Consider the following 24,528-nt stretch of genomic DNA (forward strand, 5'->3'; position numbering starts at 1 on the left):
AGGTTTTTATTATATTTATTTATTATATATATTAAAAAAAACCTGGACTGTGTTTCCATATTCTCTGGAGTAGTGTTGTGACTTAATTGAATGTCAACAGAAATTGCTAAATTCTTCAAACCAAAAAAAGAATACAGTAAATTCATTTTTGGTTTAACATTCTTTAATTTTGATATCTGCATCAGACAACCAGCTGCCCCCATGGGCTCCTTCACAATTTCCATGTTGAGTTTGATAGCTTTATGAACAATTTACAATTATTTTACAATCAGGTTCTTGTAGCCAAAGCTTTTCACGTTTGCCCGTTATATGAAGGGTTATATTAGTTGTCCTCTAAACAAAATAAAATCAGTTTTACTGTATACAATGTTTGCATATATGGTATCATGTGGTGCCACTAAAAAAGTACTCATCCAGTGGTAAAATTACGCTATTGTTGCTATAAATTTAATCTAGTCACTCAAAAAGAAAGAAACAAGTAATGAAAGAGATAAGATACTCAAAATGAATGACATCGTTGTCAAATATAAGCCAATATTGTAGTAATGGCCTCCATTGTGATTTTAAGGAGTAATGCAAAAATACATTTTATTCTAATAGCAATTACATGAATCAAGAATGCACATAAGCTTGTTTGCAGAATAATCTATCTTCCTGTTGTCCAGTTTCCTCTAGTAGGGTAAGCATTGCTACACTTGTATTTGTTCCATACAGCACGATAAACCCAGAGGAAACGGTGAAGAAACCACTCTTCAGACTATCTTACAGGTGATAATGTATGTGGGCAGAGCTTGATAACCACTAAATATGACCGAGATATCACGTCCTCCACTCACGCTGTCGTACAGGATTAGTGGATCTGTCCCCGCAGCAGGTGGCATAATGAGACCTGGTGTACCAGGGGTGGAGTTTCCTGTCAGCACCTTGGCCTCCACAAAGTACAGATACTCCTCCTTTTGCACCTTCCACACTTCCATGGCCTTCTCCACCGTGCCGGCAAAGTAGATGCCCTCTCCATATTTTGGCTCTATATTGAGAGGAAGATACAAAAGAAAAATAGCTGTATTTTTTCTTTATTTTTCCTTTTCTAACAATGTTCTGTATCTGTAGGTCTCATTCTAATTTAAAGACTCCTAGAAAATTAGCATTTAACTGATTAAAATAATTTGTTAGCATTATCAAATGCTGTTCCTAGAAGCATTATCATACCATCAGGTGGTGCGTACTCTGCATGGAATCCAACGTGGCTGACCATCTCACAGAACTGTGCAGGTATGCGTTGAAACATCGTTCGTGGCGTGGAACAGCGGAGCTGATTTTTCTTGAGGTCAAAGAGCATTTCCAGTGTAGGGTTCTCCACTTTGTCCAGCTAAAAATAAAATATTTTACTGGTCAAACAGTGGTTTAAAATAAGACACTTGTAGCTAATTACATTTAACAGTATTTAAAACGAGTTGGTACAAACACGCCTCCAATTTAAGAACATGTCCACTGCACAAACTGCCTGTGTAGCATGACTAAGTCAAATACATGAAACCATATAAAGACATTAACAACCTAATTGTGACATGAACTTAAATGACAATGCTTTATAGTTTTCCACAACATCATCAAGCATGTTGCATTTACATATACTGTACCTTCAATATACGCAGCAGCCCATGCTTTTTGAATGCAGATAGTTTCTCTGAGAACTCTGGGCTCGATCGGTCAACTGTCTTTCTTTCAAAGGACAGATCCTTTGAAAACAAAGCACAAAGCATGGCATGTTCTTCCTCTTTGACAAACTCCTTCTGGATGTAGCAGAGCATGGCCTCCACCTGCAACCCAGCGACTACGACATCTTCAGTTGAATCCCCCTTTACAGTTATGCCAGCACGGCCGTTCTCAAAGGACTCCTCAATGGAGACTCCTCCTTTGATGAGACGGGATAGTTGCAGATGTTCTTTCTCGCCAAAGTGCTGGATGAAGTTGTTGCGGATAACAACATTGCCCAAGGATTTGAAGAGAAGACCATTGAGCCATCGCTCAGCCTCACGTGTGGTTTCATCAGAGGGGCCGATCAGGCTGATCTGTGGAGTGAGAGCTCTGTCGCCATGGAAGTCATCTCTGTGCTCAAATGCTGGCTGAGAAGACATCATTACGTCCACTGCGGCAATTTAAGATCACTGTTATATTCAATCATTTCAGCAATAGGTTTGGTCAAACATGCATTCCTACTATGCTGGTCATTTTTAACATTAGCTGTCCTAGATTAGCTTTACTGGTTTCTACAGCAACCGCTGTAATAAAGACAAATCATATGCAGACATGGAGGTCACTACAAGGATAATGTAGATTTAGTTTCTTAAATCATAACTAGTGTTATGCACTGCAGTGCTTTAGGTAGTATGATGCATTCCATAACCATCATCCCCATAAGTATTTGCATCAAAAGACACCTTTGTGTACATTAAATGACGGAAATATTGTGTTACCATGTGTAAAGTTGGGATCAGACGCCTTTTGCTGGAGATATCTGAATTGTTCCTCAAAAGCCTAAAAAGAGAAGGTCATTAATACATATAAATGTATTTTTTTATTTTGTATAAGACACAGTCACAAAGCATTAATGGCATTTGAGTTAGTAAGTTAGAGAGTACTGGCAACTGAACTTGTGTGACCAGGCCAACCCGGTCACACAAGTTCTCAACAGGTGTAGGGCGTGTCTCACACTAGAGTAAAAACATAACCACATTCCACCTAACAGATAGATATTACTCAAGATAGAATTACAATGCTATTTAATTAAAACATTACAGATTTCACATTTACTAAATAACTGTAACTTGCATTTACGGTAATATTATTCTAATATCATGCCTGTATTGTTGCAATACAACCTTGAATGTGTTGTTGTCAGAAGGAAATATGACAAAGTGAACTTCCAACTTCTTTGGGATCTTTTGGGCGATGTCGGCCACTGCATCTGACATGATCTGGGCAACTTCTTTTTTATCGAACCCGAGGGCTCCAGTGCCGATGGCAGGAAAGGCGATTGACTTGTGTTTTGTAGCCGCCAACCATAAGCATTCTGATACTGACTCGAAAAGAATCTGAAATGATTAAATCAGTGGACAGATAAATGGATACATTCAACACTTTATATTAGGAGGTGTGATGAGATCTCGTGCCCTCCCCCTTCTCCCTTCGTCCTATAATGGTCATAAATCGATACCAGAGTAGCCTACTTCCTTCCTTTTCCTTCACAAAAATCATCTGTTGAGTGTTTGATGGTAGTTTATTTGTGCTTTAGAACATAATCATGTGAAACAATAGTAAAATAAGCTTTATTTCTCTCGGTCTACTGTACAATGACAAATTCAAGTACAAAACATTTGGTCTCTACTGCCAGAAAATGCTTGGTAATACTGTAACTTTGGTTCTCTGAGTGAAGAGACTCTCTCTCCACCACACATATGGAATAAGTAACGGTGTAACTGTTGGTTATACAGGAGAGAAGCCAGTCAGTTGAGTTTATGTCAAAACCTTTCAGTGCTCGGTTTTCATTTTGTGACTTTCTATTGAATAAAAGGCCTATTTTTCCAGTCTTATTTCTTCATTGTAGTTTTCTGTAAAATAGTGTTAAAATCTTGTCTCGTCTCGATCTCGGGTCTTGTCTCATGAACTGGGTGTCTCGTCACGCCCTTACTGTATATACAGTAATATTTACTTTATTAACATTTTTTTCTTTATAACAGCATTTTCAGTATTCAGGCTTTCAGTTGTAATTTTGTTTTTTATGTAATGCTACTTGGAATATGTGCTCTCTTGATCAGTAAGACAAATCAAAACAAAATTACTCATTACTGTGAAAGAATGTTTCTGAGATGTGAATACTTAATCTACTGTATATTTGATTTATTTGCAGTTTGGGATAAACCAGACTATTAACGCATTTTATACATTATATATATTATCCCTTTACTTAAATGCCACATAACAGTTATCTCATACTGTACCTGCTGCGCCACTCTCTGCTGTGCTGGGTTTTTCCACTTTTCAGTGCAAAAAGTATGATACACCTGTTTACACTGCAGCTTGTAGGGCTTTGTGATGATCACACGTCCAGTCTGAAGGACATTATATATTTCTTGTTGCATTCCAGGACCAGCTCTCTGCAATAAAGCTTTGGAGATTTCACCAATGTTCAAGTCTCGCTGTGGTGATGCAGTGTTTACGATGACATCTGTCTGAGAGAAAACATAGTTAGTACACGGTAAGGCAAACATGCGTTTTGCAACAAGTACTACGTACATACTGGGACTATTGACTATATAACAGAAGCTTATATTAATCCATCTGAGGCACACATTCAAACATATAACACCATATATTTCTGTAGTACTTTACATGTCAATCCAACTATGGACAACGCTAGGTGCATGTTTGTGAAGATGCTTTGAGCAACCACAACAGACACAAAATGTGAGTAAAAGCTTATTGGTAAATATTCCTCAAAATAATAAAGAAACGCATACATTTTTTTTTACACAAGCAGCCATCCACATTGTATGAAATAGGTAAGTAATTAGCAAATTGATGAAAAAACATTACAGATTCTTACATGCTGTTCCTCAATTTTGCCCCTCTTCAGTGTCAGATGGACATTTCCTAACTGGACAGTCGGTGTCGAGGTTTTGGCATCACCTCTGGTTCTGCTGTTGGTTAATATCTGAAGGCAGGCCCTATTCATTTCTTTGACCGTAGGCTCGTCATTGTTCACAAGGAAGATATTGTTAGGAAGATGTTCTGAAGAGAAGCTTCGACGAGAGCTTTCATAGTAGCGTTTCACAGTTGTCACTATCACATTTGCACAGTCTGGCAGGGGGTAGTTGAACAGACCGGAGCTTATAGCTGGAATGGCAACAGACTGCAGACGGTTTTCCTTAACTTTGTCAAGAATGCTCACGATGGCCCTCTCCAACAGCTGTTTAGCTGCCGAAACATCTGACGTAGAGGGATACTTTGATAGATATGGGCCCACAGCATGGATTATCTTCTTGCATGGTAGGGACCAGGCATTACAGACAACTGCATCTCCTGTTTTCAAGCCACCGTACTTGCTGATGTAATCATCGCTGTCTCTTTGGATTTGTGGACCCCCAGCAATGGACAGAGCTAGAGCAAGGCCACCATAATGCTGAAGCTGCTCATTAGCAGCATTCACAACAGCATCCACCTGGAAATTGGTGAGATCGGCCTTCCACACAGACACCTGAACATCTCCATGTAGCTTAACAGCAAACCTTCTCTCTGGGACAACGGGTGGTCCTCTCTGCTGCAAAGTGCTCAGACCTCTTTCAAAATCAACACCATCGATGGTGGCCCCACATCCAAATTTGCTTTGAAGGACATCACTCAGAGCAGATCCACATCGTCTCACAATGTTGACCGAAGGTCCATGAAGAGGAATATCTAATTTACTGTCCATGGTTCCTAAACAGAGCTATGGAAAAAACGTTGTGTGAGTAAATCTTACAATGACACCAGTATGTGTTTAATATATTTGATACACAGCATTAGAAAACATCACTTTTAAAGTGAATCAAGACAAAAGTCACAAAACAATGACTGATAAAGTCTTTACACGCTCAATAAATACATTGAGGTGAATACGTAAGAAATAGCTATGGCAGAAGAGAAATGATTGTCAGTGTCTTTAAAATGTTTAAACAGTAACAGCAGGTGAGGCACAAAATAGGATTATCAGTCAATCTGCGTACATGATTTGATTATTGGTTATCATTCACCACACCATAGCTCTTTCAATGGCATTGTATCATTCCATAGGTAAAAACTCTCCCCTATACACTTAGCTAGTGTGTAGCTTATATTAGACCGGCTGGGAATCACATCTTCAGCTGAGGCTATTTGTTGATGCAGAGCTGTGTAAACTGTTGCCCCAGCACCAGGAACCCACCAACGCACAGTGAAATGTATCACAGTTTTGTAGACATATATAATAATTTTAACATTTAATACACAACTTAATTCCCTGCTATTGACAGCGTTATCAGGTCTGAAATATGTTACTATGAATTGGAGAGTAGACTCCACAGTGAAGGTCTGCGGCCACACACTCTTGGAGAGCACTCTTGATGAATTGGGAAATGATTGAACGAGACCCAGATATAAGACAGACAGATATAAGTGCTGTTTTCCTTTCCCTCCAGTAGATGGAGACAGTGACAGTAACCAATGTACAAGGGTATCCCACTCAATACTCAATAATCAGCTGTCTCAAAAAGACATGAGCAAAATGTGTTCCCATGCCATAATACTACAAAAAGAATATAGTGTACACTAACATGCTTGGTATACTACTTGGCAATTAGTATAAAATCAAGTTATTAATTTTTTTGTAAAATGTGTAAACTAGAAAGAGAAAACAAAACATTTGCCCAAAATACTATGTTTTCTGAGATGTCCTGCAGTCGTCTCACTTGAGTTGCTCTCCATTGCACTGCACTTAACAATCTAGTTTGCTTTGCTGTATATTGACATCAAGTAAGTTCTTCATTTTTGACAGCTTAGGAATACCGCGCTACTAAAGCTGCAAAAGACACATACTGTACTATTCTATGTATTCGTTTCACCGTTTAAACATTTATTATGACTTTTATAACTAGTATAGACAAAGAGGTTAGAATACTACATAACATTTTTGGTTTAGATAGTAGATACGTATAATAAACCGCCATTTTTGTTTTTTTTTATATCAGCGCGAGCGGGCGAGCTGATGCGGTGTTGACGAGACAACACAACAAACTGATTTATGCTAGGTTTAAGTCCATTAACCATACTTTAAGTCCAACATGTATTTCAACACTTAGCTATATCAATTTCAACAAATTTAAAAGACTAACGGAAGGGCATTGTGTGCGGAGATATTATACTCACCCAACACGCTGGAAAGTACCGAGGAAATACAGAAAGCGAAACAGTGAGACGGGGTGCGGTTTGACCAGTACATAGACATGTACCTGTCCTCTTTAGTCCATTCTGCGTCAACACTCCACGGCAGCGCTCGACGACGATGTCGAAAACACAAGTCACCGTTTCATTTCCTAAGAAACAAAACTGAAAGTAAAGCAGGACATACGGTGTTGGACCAGCCACGATGGCCGACGCATATGCGTATGCTCTGCTCGTGAAGCTCGAAGAAAACAACGTACCGAGATTAAAAAACAAATTAGTAAAATACTTTCAAAGTAAGAAAGCTAACGGTGGCGACTGTGAAGTTGAGTATGAACATGGCAGCAGCACAGCGGTGTTGCGCTTCCGCAGAGAGGAGGGTAAGTTTGGCCTGATAAACTAGACCGTAGCTTATAATTACCTTTACTTTGTCTAAAACGTAAAGTTTCGATACCACTATTATAAATAGACTTCTTTACTGAGAGTGGTTGTATTTGTTTTCCACAGACCAGCGAAATGTTTTGAGGAAAGAGGCGCATCAGATTAGTTTGGATAAAGGCGTGTTAAAGTTGACAGTTCGCTTACCTACCGATGAGACAACAACAACAGAAACAACGCAGGTCAGTATACAAAAAAGGTGTTTATCTTTTAGGCCCCAACTGTGCAGGCTATGTTGTCATTTAGGTGTTAAAAGAGCCTACATGGGGAGGTCACGAAGCAAGTTAAATCTGCCATAATTTCCTATAACATTCACTTCCTGTCCTCAAATGAAATGGCAATGATATTTTTCTATTCCTCACTGTCTGCCAGACAAATATCAGACAGTGTCTGGGGATCATTCCCTTCCCTGAATCTGATGGGACTGTTATCAGTGTGGGTCAAGTTGTAAAAGAGAATAGTTCCGTGCTTCCATTTCACTGTAGTCATGTGAATAATCATAAACCTAAGATGGTGATACATTCTGAGATTTAGAATCTTATCAAGTCCTGCTGTTTGGGTATCATAGAGGTCCAAACCAGAAGCACAACACACTTGGAAAGGATATTGTGTAAGGGCCTTACTCCTTACTGACACAAAAATGTATAATTTGTCTGACACCATTCCTTTTCAAACCATCTGACATTTAGGGCAGTGTGCATGAGATGCCATGAGTGATTTATAAATTTAAAAAAGGGGATTCATTATTATACCTTTCCAATCCTATACAGGAAGCTCCATCTGACGGACTTAACAAGACATGTAAGTACTCATTAAAACAAATGTGTCTTACTCCGTAACAGTGAGTTTTGTTAAATCAGATCAAATATCATTATTGACTTATTTTTGATATGTGATTGTTTCTTGAACAGATTCACACACACACAGAAACATACACCCACATCTTCTAATGTAGTACAGTATGTGAATAAGGGAATTTATGGTAGCTTGAATACAAAAATTCCATAAACGGCAGTCAGTTTTATCCATAGGTAAGATATAGTCTACTAATAACAAGTTAATCATATTGTTTATGTGCTGAGCAAAAAGTTAGTTTCAATTATTAACCGCTGTTATCTTTATAAATATATCTGGATATGGGCACCTGGGTAGCTCACCTGGTAGTGTGTGCCTATATACAGAGGCTCAGTCCTCGACACAGTGGTCGGCCCTTTGCTGCATGTCGTTCCCCCTCTCTCTCCCCTTTCATGTCCAAAGCTGTCTTATCTAATAAAGGCCTAAAATGCCACAAAACAAATCTTTAAAAAAAAAAAAAAAAAAAAAAATATATATATATATATATATATATATATATATATATATATATATATATATATATATATATATATATATATATATATATATATATATATATATATATCCATATATATATATATATATATATATATCCATATATATATATACAGTGGGGGAAAAAAGTATTTGACCTCTTGCTGATTTTGCAGGTTTGCCCACTTACAAAGAATGCAAACATCTACAATTGTAATCATATGTACATTCTAACAGTGAAAGACAGAATCCCAAAGAAAATTCCAGAAAATCACATCATATGAATTTATTAAAATTGATAACCATCTGATGAGGAAAAACAAGTATTTGACCCCCTGGACAAACAGCAAGTATTCTGGCTCCTACAAGTCAGTTAGTCTTTCTTTAAGACACAGCCCCAATCCGAACCAATTATCTACATCAAATACACCTGCCTCACCTCGTTACCTGTATAAAAGACACCTGTCGACACCCAAACAACCAGCATCCAACATCACCACCATGGGCAAGACCAAAGAGCTTTCTCACGGACATCAGGGACAAGATTGTTGATCTGCACAAGGCTGGGATGGGCTACAAGAGAATCGGAAAGCAACTTGAGAGAAAAGATCAACTGTCGGTGCAGTTATCAGGAAATGGAAGAAGCACCACACCACCGCCAACCTCCCTCGGTCTGGGCCTCCACACAAGATCTTGCATCGTGGGGTGTCCCTGATCATGCGAACGGTGAGGAATCATCCCAAAACCACAAGGGGGGAACTGATGAATCAACTGAAGGCAGCTGGGACCACAGTTACAAAAGAAACGGTTGGTAACACACTACGCCGTCATGGATTGAAATCCTGCAGCGCACGCAAGGTCCCCCTGCTCAAGAAGAAACATGTACAGGCCCGCATGAAGTTCGCCATTCACCACCTGGACGAATCAGAAGAGGCCTGGAAGAAGGTGATGTGGTCAGATGAGACCAAAATAGAACTTTTTGGCCTCAACTCGTCGTGTTTGGAGGGCAAAGAACACCGAGTACAACCCAAAGAACACCATCCCCACCGTCAAGCATGGTGGTGGCAACATCATGCTTTGGGGTGCTTTTCAGCCAAGGGGACGGGACAACTCCATCGTATTGAGGGGAGGATGGACGGGGCCATGTATCGTGGAATTCTGGACCGACATCTCCTTCCCTCAGTGAGAGAGCTGAAGATGGGTCGAGGATGGGTGTTTCAGCACGACAACGACCCTAAGCACACCGCCAAGGCAACAAAAGAGTGGCTGAAGAAGAAGCACATCAAGGTTCTGGAGTGGCCTAGCCAGTCTCCAGACCTGAACCGATTGAAAATCTTTGGAGGGAGCTTAAAATTGAGTTGCCAGGCGACAACCTCGGAACCTGAATGGTTTGGAGGCTGTCTGCAGGGAGGAGGTGGGCCAACATCCCTGCCGAAATGTGCACAAACCTTGTCACCAACTATAAAAACCGTTTGACATCTGTGCTGGCCAATAATGGCTTTTCTACAAAATATTAACATGCTGTTTGTCCAGGGGGTCAAATACTTGTTTTTCCTCATCAGATGGTTATCAATTTTAATAAATTCATATGATGTGATTTTCTGGAATTTTCTTTGGGATTCTGTCTTTCACTGTTAGAATGTACATATGATTAAAATTGTAGATTTTTGCATTCTTTGTAAGTGGGCAAACCTGCAAAATCAGCAAGGGGTCAAATACTTATTTCCCCCACTGTATATATATATATATATATATATATATATGGATATAACCAGCACTAAACAAACACTTTTCTGTGATCATTTAAACTTTGCGGCCCACCATTCAAACCATACTGATGTGAAAACAAGAAGGAATTCCTCAACTCAGAAATAAATGTTTTCTCAATTAGTAATCTCTTAAGATCAATAAGTACAGTTTTGAGTGTTCATAGGTGATATCTCTGGCCATGAAAGTTCAATGCACTGCAAATTAAGAAAACGCATGCAAATAGATTCAACACAAACTGATGAAGAAACATCTTCACCAATTCGATGCCACATGCGCAACACAATGGAAACGGTTTCCAGGGCACACTAAAAAGTGAGACGTAGATGATATTATAATAATAAGCAAAAGGCTAACGCAGTTTACAGTTAACAGCAAATATCTGCAATAATATCTGAATCATGCCATCACAGTAAAAAAAACATTCATGTCATTTTCCAACATCACTGACGGATTGCCGACTTTTATAACTTCATAATCTACAAAGTGTTTCCTAGCCATGTGCATCCATTTTTAGTGTCCCCTGGAAACATTTTCTGTTGTTAACTTTTTGCAGTGCCTTTACTGTATTTCCTTTTGCTTTTTCTAAAATGCTGCGCCATGCTGTGACCATTTGCATGATTTTTTTAATTTGCTGTATGTTGAACTCTCAAGGACACCAAAGATATATATATATATATATATATATATATATATATATATATATATATATATATATAGATATGCATATATATATATATATATATATATATATATATATATATATATATATATATATATATATATATATATATATATATATATATATCTATATATTTATCAGCTGTTTTTCCGAAGGGATAGTCAACGCGTCAGCTCTTTAGATCAGGTCGTGGTCACCACTATATATTTTCTTGTCTTTGTTTTTGGTAGTTGTTGTGTTTGGTGTAGTTTCATCGTCCATACGACGCTGTGATTTACTTTTGTCGGGTCCACTTCGTGGAATGGGGGATTAAGTTAGACTAGCTAGTTTGATTTCGCAGTAGACACACTGTACAGAGTTTTCATTTTAATTACGTTTGAACTGATTCCAAACTTTGGACACTTTCTGTTGTTTTCTCCAGCCTGTCTCTTCTCTTAGCCCCTCGCTGTTTACGCTCTAACATGTGTCGCCAGCAGCAGACTAAGCAGCGTCTGGTGTGCGACAGTAATAATGCTCCGTGCGGAAACACCGTCCGTGAGCGATACAACGTTTGTAACATTGATTTAACGAAGCTTCGAGGCAAGTTATTTTGCATCGAGGATTTGTAATCGAATTATTCGAGTTATTCGAGGAATCGTTTCAGCCCTAGTGAACGGGCAACACAGATTTTGATAATTAACAACTAAACACGTTACACACTGGACCTTTTTAAACCAGGAACTCAGCCTTGTAAGTCTGATTCATTTCTGTAATGTGCAAAACTTGTGTCGTTTGGTTTGCCATTGTGGCCACATGCTCTGTGGTCAAATAATATATGCCATTTCAGGTCAGCCAAACCAGACCTTTGTGTATAGATATACATATGTTTTGTGTGTAAGATTTTTGTGAAGTTTTACACTGAAACAAGTACACTCAAACCTGTATTTAACATAACATATACTTAAACAGACACACATTGTTGCACAATACATCAGCAGTAGCAAATGTAACCATGTATTTATCAGGCAATAATGTAATAAAAGCCAAGAAAACAATAACAAGTACCTGGGAGTTTGCTAGACCATAATTTCCTTCCAAACCAAGCCACCATTCCAGGTTTGATTGTTTTTACAGTTAGTTTCAGTTTCGATTCCCTCTGCATGGTTCTCACTTGTTCTTTCCTGCTCTCTCTAGCGCGCTTTCTCTCACTTTCACCCTTTTTTTAAATATTTTTTTAAATTAGAGTGTGTTTGCGTAGTTGGTTGTAATGTAATGTAAACATAAATAACATGAAAATAAATTACGATGGCCAAGCTGTGTCTCACTTGTTTTAAGTCACAGTTAATGACCTAAAATGGCTGTTAAACCACTCCCCTCCTTTCCTCCAGTCAGTGTTGTGCACATGACTCCTAGTAGCAATTAGGCTATACCATTGACTGTAAATATGAATGGACAGCGCATGTGTGACCTCATCCATTGGTTTGTGGAGATCTGCTATGAGTTGTCGAGTTTGCCATTGGGGGCGCAGCCTTCCTGGTTGCAGATGTGATGATTTTAGACGAGGGAGGAGCCATACACTGTTGGGCAGTATCTGACCGTGACGTTAGCTGAGAGTTGACAATGCTGCTTACACTTTACGTTACGTTACATGCTTTCACTGGTGATCTGGATGCAACTGCTGCTGAAAGCTAGCCTACATAATTTGATCAGATTCAGCTTCGCTAGGTTTTAAATATATTTTTGTCCCATAGTTATATTACATATAAGACAGGCCGTGAACTGTCAATCACATAGCCACGCCCTAAAACACCCCCTGCTTTATCGTCGATTTTAAAATCGAGACCATAATTCAAAAAAATGAACATCATTCTGTGTTGCAGAAGACTTAAAACTAGCGATTGAGACCATAAACTCATTATGAAGATGTTTACTGAGGTAATAATCAAGTGAGAAGTGGGTCACTTTCTCATAGACTTCTACAGAAACTGAACTCCTTTTGCAACCACACGTGTCGCCCCCTACTGGAATTCAGATACAATGCAGGTTTAAGGCACCAACGCATTTGCAGCACTTCGCCGAACCGGATGTGTTGACCATTAATATTCTACAGTCTATGGGCTATACTGACATGCAAAAACACAAGTACTGTGCTTTATGACATGCTAGTAAGCATCACTTCAAATTTTAAAAATAATTAAATATCTTTGAGTGGCCACCTAAATAAATCAAACATGGAGAAACGCTTGGAATAAACACAAATAGAGATTTCCTTCATGGTGTTAAATGATCTGACCTCATTAAGAACTGTGTGTTCAGTCACTTAACCTTCATGTCTCAATAACAGCGGATGTTGCTGTTATCAACAAGCAGTCGAGCGCAGATGAAGGCACACCTGCGGTCGTTCCCTCAGAGGCGAAAGGCAGAGAAGATGAGACAGCAGACGAAGAGCTTTGCTCTACTTCGGCGGTTTTAGAAAATATTCCAGAGAACTTGAACCAGGAGTTTTTGGAGATGCTGGTGGAGAACATTTTAAAGGATCCTGACTCTCCATCTGCCAGCAAAAGCTTCACTTTGGAAGTCCTTCCTGGCATCGCCTCTGCTGTGGTGACTTTCCAGAGTGGTAAAGGTACTTTGTGTGTGTGTGTGTGTGTGTGTGTGTGTGTGTATGTGTGTGTGTGATCCTACAATAGTTCCAAAAAGATTAATTTATGCTGAGGTTTTCATTTTACAGACAATCATGGATGCACTTGTATAATCTCCAGCATCCCTCTGGTGATTTTTGATTAGGAAATAACACAAAACTGCTGCTGCTGCTGCTGCGAAAAAAAAGAAATTGTATGAGAAAACATGACTTTATGACATACATTAATAGGCAGCTGATGGCTCAAGCTAACATGACCTTGCATAACAATAAAGTCAATTAGTCAAAATTAATCCCACACAAATTACTTTCTGCGAGTGGTGAGAAATGATGTGATTCCTGCACTTTCGCAGACCACAAATGAGCAGCACAGATAAAGAACACAGAGGTGTCCTCATCGTAAATACTAGTAGCCAATATAACATTCCTGCTGTTTGCCAGCAGAAAACATACGTGCCATATATATGACAGAATATACACTTATTGATCAGCAATGCAATAGAACCTGACAAATTGATGTACTTTTTATGAATTACCGATGAACATTTAAAGTACCTTTTTTAGTGATTTTTCTTGTAAATTAAGTTATGTTTAAATTCAGTGTTTTTCACCAAAATGCATTGTGTGAATAGAGCTGTAACAATTCCAAATTTTGCTGTACAGTTAATTGTCTCAGAAATAATTGCGATTAACAATATAATTGTCTCTTTCATTCAAATTTAAAAATCTTAATTCATGTATTACTTTTTAAAAACAAATTAAAGTTTTGATTGAATTCCAGGATACATCTTTTGGTTATCTCCCTGTTATTTGACCCAGATAATGTAATAACACAAGTACAAAGCCTATAAAGTAAACCACGCCTCGTATTATCATAAAACATTTTTACTAACCGTATCACCCCCTTGGCATTTTTGTTGCTATGAACGTGTATTGGGTGTGCCAACAACTAAAAATTTAAATAATAAAAATATATAATCTGACCAATAATGACTTATATATAAATACAATTTGGCACATCTAAACAAAGTCAACAATTACTAGTCATAACCCTCAAGACCTTAGCTAATGTTATCAATTAATTGCGGTTAAACAAAGAAACGTTGATTATGTAAAAAAATTGACAATTATGTGTAATAATTGTTACAGGCCTATGTGTGAATCATTGTATCTTGAAACAAATTTGATATATATTTCCCCTTCTTAAAATATTTGCAATGCTACGTTTTTTTTAATAATTCAAAAGCATCAGTTTACCATTACGTTGGCAGGCTAGCAATCTTCTTCTTCTTCCCTGCATTTGTTGGCACATTGTTATGTTCCTTGGCTCATTACTGCTGCAGGCTGTCTATCAGTGGATTTGTGTGAAAACATCCGCAGGATTGTGAATCATGTCACCTGCTGGTACAGGTGCATGCATGTGTTTTCCTTCTGCATGTGCTTGAGATAAACAAAATGTGAACCAGCTCATAAAAACTTGACAGAACAGAAACTTACAGAAAGGTCCCAACAAGGCTGATGCTGTTTTCTAAGAAAGCACAAAGAGCTGTTTATTTTTTGTGTTTTAAGGGTTATTGCCTAACTACCTTACCTTTTTATCACTATCTCACAGAAAACACAGATTTCGTGACAAGATGCCCCAAAAACAGGACGTTCGCTAAGAAGGGACTATCAGTCCGGCCTCTTGAACTCACAGAGCAAGTTGTAGTTGAGGACATACAAAATATTAGTGAAGATCTCCTCCGCCTTTATTTTGAGAATGCAGGTGGGGATGTGGAAAAATTCGTGCTTAAGGAAGCAGAGCAGTCTCTCTTCATCACCTTTAAAGACCTTAAAGGTAATGCAAATTACAGTACACATTAAATATTCTACTGTATGTCATCAGAAATTGGCACTTTTTAGATGAATTCTAGTAAATTCGGCAATGTAATAATGGATTGGAATTTTTCCCCCCATAGCTGTTCAGAAAATCATGAAGAAGAAGCATCACATCAAGCAGGAAGAGATCAAAGTGTATCCATTTTATATATCTTTGGGAACGGCCCTGTATGGCAAAGATAAGCCCTCACTTAAACTCCCTGCTGCCCTCTCGGAACCCATTGACAAAGCTGTCTGGAGATACCTAAATGACAATCAATCGGCAGCAGAGAGTGTTTATAGTCAATTGGCAAAAGACTTCTGCAGCGTAAACCTCACCCAATCTACTGTGTGCCTGAGCCCCTTATCTTCACTACTACAGCAACATAATGCCAAAGCCATCATCAAAGAGTGGAGAGATACTGTAAAGTCAGCCTTTGCACAAGCTCTGTCAAAATTCAAATCCCTGAAGCTCCGACCAGAGCCAGAGACCATATGGGAAGAGGCTGAGGAGAAGATCATACAGATGCTACTGAATGAGGATGTGGTTGTAGTGCCTGATAAAGTCAGTGGTGTCTTGTCGGTGGTTGGTCTTGTGACTGATGTCAGCAGACTACAGCAAACTCTTTGTGAACTAGTAAACGAGATTGCCAAAAGGGTGAAGAGGGAGACATTAAGCGTGACCCAAGAGATCAAAATGTCGCCGTCGATTTTCCACATCCTGCATCAAGACGGTCTTCAGGACAAGCTGCTACATGTGTACCCAGAACTCAAAATGTCATTTAGGAAAGAGAGACCGGATTTGATAGTAACTGGCTTTCAGGAAGAGATTTTGGCAGCAAGCAAAGTCATATATGATGCAATGTTTGCCTTAAAACGACAGAATTTAGAAATAGATAACTATGTGCTTGACTTGTTGAAGGAGGAAGAACAAGAGGAGCTTACAAATGACCTCCTTACATCCAATGGAATAAATGCAGCATTTGAGATCAATGCACACAAGGTGCAGCTCCTTGCTTCTTCCGACAGAGATCTGAAGGATGCTGAAGACCACCTGGGGAGGCTGCTAATATCTCAATACACTGATGTTGAAGACATTAATGTCCTGGAGAAGCCAGAGTGGAAGGACCTGGTCAGTCAATTAGAGAATGCTGACGATAAGTCGTGCAGGAGAATTCTAATCAACACCACTGGGCAACAAGTGGTGGTGTCTGGCCACAAGGATAGGGTCACAACAGTTAGCAGTGAACTTGATGACTTCTTGACTCAGAATGCTCAAGTTGAAGAAAGCGTTGTGGTCAAGGCCGACGCCATAGTTGAATACATTCAAAAACATGAAACATCTTTGTTGGAGCAAGTGGCAGAAAAAGTTGTGGTGTCTTACCAAAAGGATGCCATCTGTCTCAGTGGTTCTAGAGTTGATGTTGCAGAGTGCAAGACCTTGGTTAAAAACCTGGTCTCTTCTGTGTTCTTTGAAACATTAAAAGTCCCGTTGCCAGGAGGGAAGAAGTTCTTCCAGGATAAAGAAGCCATGTATGTTTCCTCACTCTTTCATGAAACTGGCTGCCTGGTCCAGCTGGTTGATGAGTTGGCCCACAGACACGTACCAAAGCCTGTGTATCAGCTTCAGACACTTGATGGAGTGGAAATAGCCGTTTGCAAGGCAGATATGTGCAGCTACCCCGTGCATGCAGTTGTCAATGCTTCTAATCAGAACTTGCAACATAACGGAGGTCTTTCACTAGCACTTCTTAACGCTGCTGGCCCTGAGTTGCAGAATATATGTGACAAAATAATTAACTCGAATGGACAGCTTAAGCCTGGAGATAGTGTCATAACTGATGCAGGCGGGCAGCTTTGCTGCAAAAAAGTCATCCATGCAGTGGGACCCCAGTTTGATCAAGCTCATCCCCAGAAGCCTCTGACTAAGTTGAAAAAAACTGTTATGGGAAGCTTAGAACTTGCTGCAAAGCACGGCTGCGTCTCTGTGGCTCTGCCCGCCATCAGCAGGAACCAAGGCTTTCCTCTCGATTTGTGTGCATCCACCATCGTCAAAGCAGTGAAGGAATACTGTGATGGGTATGACCACAACGCCCTGAAGAAGATCCATTTGGTGAACAATGACGACAATACTGTTCAGGCTATGGAGGCAGCTGTCAGAAAGGAGTTTGGAAATCAAGGTGTCAGTCTTTCTCAACAAACTCTACCTACCAAGACCACCAAGTCGTCCCCTGTGAAACATGCTGCATCCGACCCAAACTGCTTGGGTCAAGCGCAGACCAAAGAGGGCTTGGACATCACTCTCACTAAAGGGAATATTGAGAATGCCACGGTAATTTCAATTTCCAACAATTAGTTTAGGAGTGAAACATTCCTACAGAGGGATTACATTTTTAGTGTGTAGGATTTAACTACTGACTCTATCCTCTAGCTCTTAAGTATTTCGATCATTGAATGTAGTCTTATAGGGCTTGAATGATTGTTTTCTGAACGATTTCTTACAGCCCGGATTCTTTACTCTTCTATTAAATAATAAAGATGTTGTGAAAGGAAGAACATGCAACTGATAACATTTTGTTTACACATTCTTAGACGGAGGTGACGGTGAATACTGTATTTGAAGATCTTGCGCTGAACAGAGGGGCAGTTTCCAGTGCCATCCTGGCTATGGCTGGACCCAAACTTCAGCAGTTGGTAAACCCAAATAATGCCACTGGAAATTTCGGTGAGATCATTATTACTGATGGCTGCAAGCTGAAGAGCAAAAAGGTCTTTCATGTAGTTGCACCTCATTGGGACAAGGGACAAGGCACAGCTGACAAGGTAAAGTGTTACATCATGTACATTTAGGGTTAAATGACTTGTACAGTATGATCGGAATTTGATGAAAGGTCTACATTTTCGTGCTCTTACCTTTCTCTGCATGTCATGTAAAACATTATCTAGCTAATTTGTGTAACACAGATTGCTTTCAGTTTTATTGTCTGCTCCGTTTCTGGTCACAAGTCATATCTTTGTTGCAGGGGTTGTTTCGATACATTTTACCTAGATATTAATAGCATTTATGTTTTGCCTTCCAGACCTTGAGTGGCATTTACAAGGGTTGCCTGGGCAAGGCAGAGGAGGGTGGTCTGACCTCCATATCCTTCCCTGCCATTGGCACTGGAAACTTGGGTTTCCCGAAAGACCTTGCAGCATCATTGATGTTGGACGAAATCTTAGCATTTAGCAGTAAGAAACAACCTAAGCACTTGAAGAAGGTCGTGATCATCCTATACTCACAAGATGCACAGACTATCCAGGTAAGGAAAGAAAAACAAGCTTTGTAGTACTTCCATGCCCCCAGTACTAAAATAAAGTTTTAGATTAATTTAAAATGATAATTTAAAGATTTTACTCCTGGTTTATTTGGTCGTGGAAAATTGCCTGTAAGCACTTAAACACGCATGAAATAATGCACAAAACAATCATGGCAACCTTATTACCAAGCCCAGAAGTCAAAGCATATATTCTGCCAAAGAGACAAAAGGCATCTTTTATAGTAGAATAACTTGAATGTGATTGGCTGGCTGCCCAAAGATAATAACTTTCACCCAGTGCTAAGAGGCCACAATCTGATCACGCACTGACCATGCCTTAGTTTCACATCAATGTCACCCATCTAGTGTCAGTGGGGGACCGGGGCATGCATTGAAAAATGCCAACCATAAACAAAGTGTGAACCATTAATAATAACTCACTCCTACAGCACTGTTAACAAAGAGGAGTGTTTGTGTTTCTTCTGTTGTGCCGTGGTATTTGTGAGTGTTTAGTTATCAGGTGTCTCTGTGCTTCTGTCTCCAGGTTTTTAGTGATGAATTTACAAAGAAGTTCCCCAATGCCTCAGTTGGTCCATTGCCCACGACTTCCCAACAAAGTACAGGTAGGTGACATTGTTGCAAAATCTTAACGTGCAATTATAATATAATGCTGTATTTAGAAATGTGTAAGGAAAAAATAACATATAATTATTGACTGAAACACTTTGTAGTATATTTATACACCCAACAAAAAAATATTTATTTTGTAATGCTATGCAGAATAGCAGGCAGATCATAGCATTTATAAAGCGGAAACTGAAAAAAACAAAAAAAATGTAATTGAATGATTTAAATAGTTCAGTAATGATAAAGTTATGCAATTTCTTTTCGATAAACTAATTTGTCATTTCAAAAGTACTGAGTAGTTTTTGTTTTAACAAAAAGCTTTATTTAAGGGGCTTTTGTACCACTGTTAATTCTTTTCCTATGTCTACTGCCTCAAGGTCCCTTCTCTAAAGTTGTCTCGAGCTCAGGAATGCATGAGACCAAAATGGGAAGTGTGGCCGTACAGGTTGTCACGGGAGACATAACCAAGGAGACCACTGATGTCATCGTCAACTCCACCAATGAAACCTTCTCTCTTAAGTCAGGTAAATGATAGCTTAGCGTTGTTTCAACAATGCAAAAACAAGTATAATTTCAGATTCTTTTTAGATTTAAAATGAATATGTACATGTAGTGGAGAGTACTTTAGAGGTATGATACCTTAAAAGTACTATCCACTACAAGGCAAAATATTTGACACCTGAATGCCACACATAATCCTGTTTGTTTTTATATTTATATATTGATTTTATATTGATTTTATATATGATATTGTGTTTGTCTTCCTTCCTTCTAGGAGTATCGAAGGCCATTATGGATGCAGCTGGTCAGGCTGTTGATGCAGAATGCCAAAACCTCGGTAAGGAAACATTTACTCAAAGAGTTGACACCAAACACAGTATAATAATCTTCTTGCTTGGTACTTTAATGACATGGATAAAGAGTTAATTATTAAGCCAATTCTGTAATCATAACTGAGTATGGCCTAAATACACACACACACACACACACACACACACGCACGCACACACACACACACACACACACACACACACACACACACACACACACACACACACACACACACACACACACACACACACACACACACACACACACACACACACACACACACACACACACACACACACACACGGTTGTCAAGGTTCAAAGGCATTTAAATCCACTGTCTACACCTGTAGGTGCCCAGCCCAACACAGGCATGATAATGACCCAGCCAGGCAACCTCAAGTGTAAGAAGATCCTCCACCTAGCTGGACAGACGGACCCAGTAAAAATCAACAAGGTTGTGAAAGATGCACTCCAAATGTGTGTGAAAAACTCACACACTTCTGTCTCATTTCCTGCCATTGGCACAGGTGAGATTTATTCACAGGATGTGGCGTTTATCATTTGTCAAGTCTTGACATGTATCTTTAAATCTATCTTGGTTGAGGGGTGTGTGTACATGTACAAAACTCAGAAATTACAGCTTCTTCAATGTGTTTTGTACAGTCTTTTTATTTTTATTTGGATAGTGCCTTTTGTACACACTTACAGAATTAGTCGCAAAAGTAATTAATGCTGTATCCTTTCAGGTCAAGGCAATGTTCAGGCAAGACAAGTGGCAGACGCCATGTTGGATGCAGTGGTTGACGTCCTGAGCCAATACCCAGCCGGACCCCTGATGACAATTCGCATAGTTATTTTCCAGCAACCCATGCTAAATGAGTTCTGCAGCAGTATGCAACAAAGAGAAGCCACTGACCCGAAAGGAACAGGAGGGTTCTGGGGAACCATTGGCTCCAAAATCAAATGTAAGAACAGTGAAAAGAATCATTTTGGTGTTCATATTCTTCAATTCATAATCACTTTTAAATGTTACTTTCCTGATTTTGACCTTGGAATTTGGTCTTGCAGCGTTATTTATTAGTGGAAGTGATGACAAGCCAAAGAAAGAAGGGGATTTTGTCATTGAGGCTCTGAAAGTGGACCCTGCTGCTTTCCACATCTGCGGTGAGTCACAGGTAAAAGTAGACTCAGCCAAGCAGTGGATCAACGACCTAATATCCAAAGAGCAAGAAATCAATTGCATTCAAGACAACTCCATCCTTAGCTTCTCTGATGCAGACTACAAGCGCATTGTTGACATCCAGAAAACCATGGACGTGACAATAAAGATTGAGAGCAAGATGGCCCAGGCCTCAGTCACCATCGAGGGGCTCAGCAAGGATGTGCTCAAAGCCAGCCATGAGATCCATAAGATGCTGAGGGTGGCGAGAGATAAGGAGGAGCTGAAGAAGAAAGTGGAGATGGCGGGCACAGTGGCAGAATGGCAGTACCTGCAGCAGGGGCAACAGTTTCGGAGCTTTGATTCAATGAGCAACTTCGAGCTCGAGCAAGCATTGGAAAAGCAGCTACCGAATGTAAAAGTTACAGTCCAGGGTCAAAACTACACCGTCACCATGCCAAAGGGACCTGCCACTGATAACCAGGGACGCACCCTGCAGATAAAGCGCATTGACAGACTAAAAGGTATCTTCAAACATGTTATTTGTTGCAACCGTGCTTCTGTGTCCTGCCTAACATCCACAGTAACACAGGGGAAACTGATTATGTCTTCATTATGCAGACAGAATAAAGTGCAATTAAACCACAAATGAGTGAACAATGTATATATAGTTATTATATATATATTATTTGTTTGAAAAAAATAAATTGTTACACATAATAATAAATTGTTGCACCAAAAATGAAATAGTTTGTTATGCCACTAGATGAAGACGTGCCTGAGTTCTGGGATGTAATGCCAGCCAACACCTCGTGCCTGGCTGTCCCCATCGCGGCCGGGGTGGCGGAGCACACTGAAGTCCTGAATCTGTTCCGGGCCACGTGCCAACAAAACGTTGTTAAGGTAGACTGCATTTACCATGGACTCAGTGTATGTAATTATTCATGTTTTATTTTTCAAATCTACATCAAATGACCCGTCAGGTGGAGTTAATACGCCTTGTGATGTACTCTGTATTCAGTTGTTGCATTATTGTTGTTTTTACCTTGTAAAGCACTTTGGTCAACCCAGTTGTTTTTAAACATGCTACATAAATAAATGAACTTTGACATTGACAATACATCTATTTCTTTTAAATATTAAAACATCCATTATACAGGACAAGCAGATAATGTAATAGAAACTAAACTAAAACTCAGACACTCAATAATGTTCTCTGCCCTCCTCTTAGATCGAGAGGATCCAGAACCCTGTATTGTGGAAGAGCCTACAGATCAAGAAGCGCGACATGGAGCAGAGAAACAATCATCAGAACAACGAGAGACGTCTCTTCCACGGCACCTGCCACACCACGGTGAACCACATCAACGAGCACGGCTTCAACCGGAGTTACGCAGGAAAGAACGGTAAGAAGTTTAAGTTGAAAACATGGGACAAATGTCCAGAATCTGTATCGACAATTGTAACAATTCCAGAGGGACACAGCCCGTTCCTTATAGTATTGATTAGTAGTTTGTTTTTTTAAATCACTATCACAATCAATTTAGCACCTCAGTTGCTTTAGAACAATTATACTTATATATATATATATATAAAACTTATATTAAGAAATAAGTTACCGTCCCAGCTTAATTTTAATGGATGTTCAGAATACTTCAGTTGTTATTTCTGAATATTTACTATGAAAATAACAAATAAGAAAATCAAAGTAACTACGTCACAGATTAACTCTATCGTTTTGCATTTTCAGCTGCTTGTTATGGCAATGGCACATACTTTGCTGTCAATGCTAGTTACTCTGCCTCAAACACCTACTCCAAGCCGAATCAAACTGGGGAGAAGTGCATGTACCTCTGTCGAGTGCTAACCGGGGATTTCACCGCCGGACAACAAAACATGATCATCCCGCCGGCCAAGGGCCCCGTCTCGGTCCAGAAGTACGACAGTGTCGTGGACAACGTGGCCAAACCCACCATGTTTGTTATCTTCCATGACAGCCAGGCTTATCCTGAATATTTGATTACATTCAAGTAGACTGCCATGCACTGAGATTTAACTTAATACAAATGCCTTACATACACCTAACATAAATAAGTGTTTGCTATGAATCATCGGCTAATTCATGTTTTTCTTTTTTTGACATTTGGTTTATACTTCTGTTATATAATAACTTAGTTTACGAGCAACCTGTAATGATCCCATGGGTAAGTTATGAAGGTATCAATAGTTGGATCCATATAGTGCCTTGAACATATCTCTGTCATACTACAGAATAATTATGCAAGAACTCAAACAATGAAAGGAAAATGAGAGGGTTGTTGAAACACATTTTTGCCTATATGTTATGCACATTGTAATTTCACTGAACATTTTACACTGTTAGTGGCACGTGGGAGGCTGCTGGAAAGTACCTTCTCTGTTCCAGGAAATCATGGAATAATAAGAGCTTGTCTGCGTATGCATGTGTATATCAGGTTAACAATCACTTTTGGTTTTGAAAGCAAAATTGAAAGTTTACTGCTGTTCAGGTAAACAAGTCTGTACAAATAAAAGTTAATACAAGCACACTGTGTTGATTGTTTTCTATATAGTTAGTATATATTTGTGTCCAACTGTCCAAACTCATGTTCCTTACATATCTTTGAAATGCAGACTACGTAAAACCCTGCCTGTTACCGTCGTTTTCTCCCTGTTTTTTTCTCTAGTTTTATATAACCAATGGAATATATACAGTATATTTTAAAAGAAAATGAACAATTTCCAAACTGTACGGGAACAAAAATTGAGGAACAAATACAACCTAAACACATACATTAATAAAAACCTGCTTATCACGTTTTGTAACTATTATACCATTACTTTTACATGTAAGCCTAACCCACCTGTTCATTTACAGAATATTTCCAACATCAATGTTAAGTCATGGTTAATTTTTTACTCAAAAAACAATGTTTGGCTTATC

At 39.2% G+C, this 24,528-nt stretch overlaps 2 protein-coding genes across 3 annotated transcripts; one reads left to right on the top strand and one right to left on the bottom strand.

Moving 5' to 3' along the window:
* Positions 1 to 149: 149 nt before the first annotated feature.
* parp9 (poly(ADP-ribose) polymerase family member 9) lies at positions 150 to 7,398 on the bottom strand. The gene is made up of 8 exons (XM_028590376.1): positions 6,943 to 7,398; positions 4,607 to 5,488; positions 4,002 to 4,232; positions 2,883 to 3,095; positions 2,478 to 2,538; positions 1,641 to 2,149; positions 1,210 to 1,369; positions 150 to 1,027 (listed from the first exon to the last, which is right to left on the bottom strand). The coding sequence occupies exons 2-8, from the start codon at positions 5,471 to 5,473 to the stop codon at positions 753 to 755; spliced, it is 2,316 nt and encodes a 771-aa protein (XP_028446177.1). The 5' UTR covers positions 5,474 to 5,488; positions 6,943 to 7,398; the 3' UTR covers positions 150 to 752.
* parp14rs1 (poly(ADP-ribose) polymerase family member 14-related sequence 1) lies at positions 6,748 to 24,131 on the top strand. Of its 2 annotated transcripts, none has more exons than XM_028590374.1 (17): positions 6,748 to 7,337; positions 7,465 to 7,577; positions 8,166 to 8,196; positions 13,497 to 13,778; positions 15,406 to 15,630; positions 15,752 to 17,982; positions 18,243 to 18,473; positions 18,731 to 18,952; positions 19,494 to 19,572; positions 19,939 to 20,100; positions 20,352 to 20,414; positions 20,758 to 20,934; positions 21,154 to 21,372; positions 21,476 to 22,090; positions 22,333 to 22,469; positions 22,798 to 22,972; positions 23,317 to 24,131. In XM_028590374.1, the coding sequence occupies exons 1-17, from the start codon at positions 7,163 to 7,165 to the stop codon at positions 23,598 to 23,600; spliced, it is 5,421 nt and encodes a 1,806-aa protein (XP_028446175.1). In that variant the 5' UTR covers positions 6,748 to 7,162; the 3' UTR covers positions 23,601 to 24,131. The 2 variants fall into 2 exon arrangements, with proteins under 2 accessions (XP_028446175.1, XP_028446176.1); XM_028590375.1 differs by having other exon boundaries at positions 19,954 to 20,100.
* The last annotated feature ends 397 nt before the right edge of the window (positions 24,132 to 24,528 follow it).

The sequence above is a fragment of the Perca flavescens genome, chromosome 11, assembly GCF_004354835.1.
Source record: "Perca flavescens isolate YP-PL-M2 chromosome 11, PFLA_1.0, whole genome shotgun sequence".
In the NCBI taxonomy this organism is placed as follows: Eukaryota; Metazoa; Chordata; class Actinopteri; order Perciformes; family Percidae; genus Perca; species Perca flavescens.

Coding starts and splice junctions, on each gene's coding strand:
- parp14rs1 (XM_028590374.1), top strand. CDS start 7,163: ATGGCCGACGCATATGCGTATGCTCTGCTCGTGAAGCTCGAAGAAAAC. Junction 18,953..19,493: donor AAGATGCACAGACTATCCAG/GTAAGGAAAGAA, acceptor TTCTGTCTCCAG/GTTTTTAGTGATGAATTTAC. Junction 22,470..22,797: donor GCCAACAAAACGTTGTTAAG/GTAGACTGCATT, acceptor CCCTCCTCTTAG/ATCGAGAGGATCCAGAACCC.
- parp9 (XM_028590376.1), bottom strand. CDS start 5,473: ATGGACAGTAAATTAGATATTCCTCTTCATGGACCTTCGGTCAACATT. Junction 3,096..4,001: donor AGCAGAGAGTGGCGCAGCAG/GTACAGTATGAG, acceptor TAATCATTTCAG/ATTCTTTTCGAGTCAGTATC. Junction 2,150..2,477: donor TGATCCCAACTTTACACATG/GTAACACAATAT, acceptor AAATTGCCGCAG/TGGACGTAATGATGTCTTCT.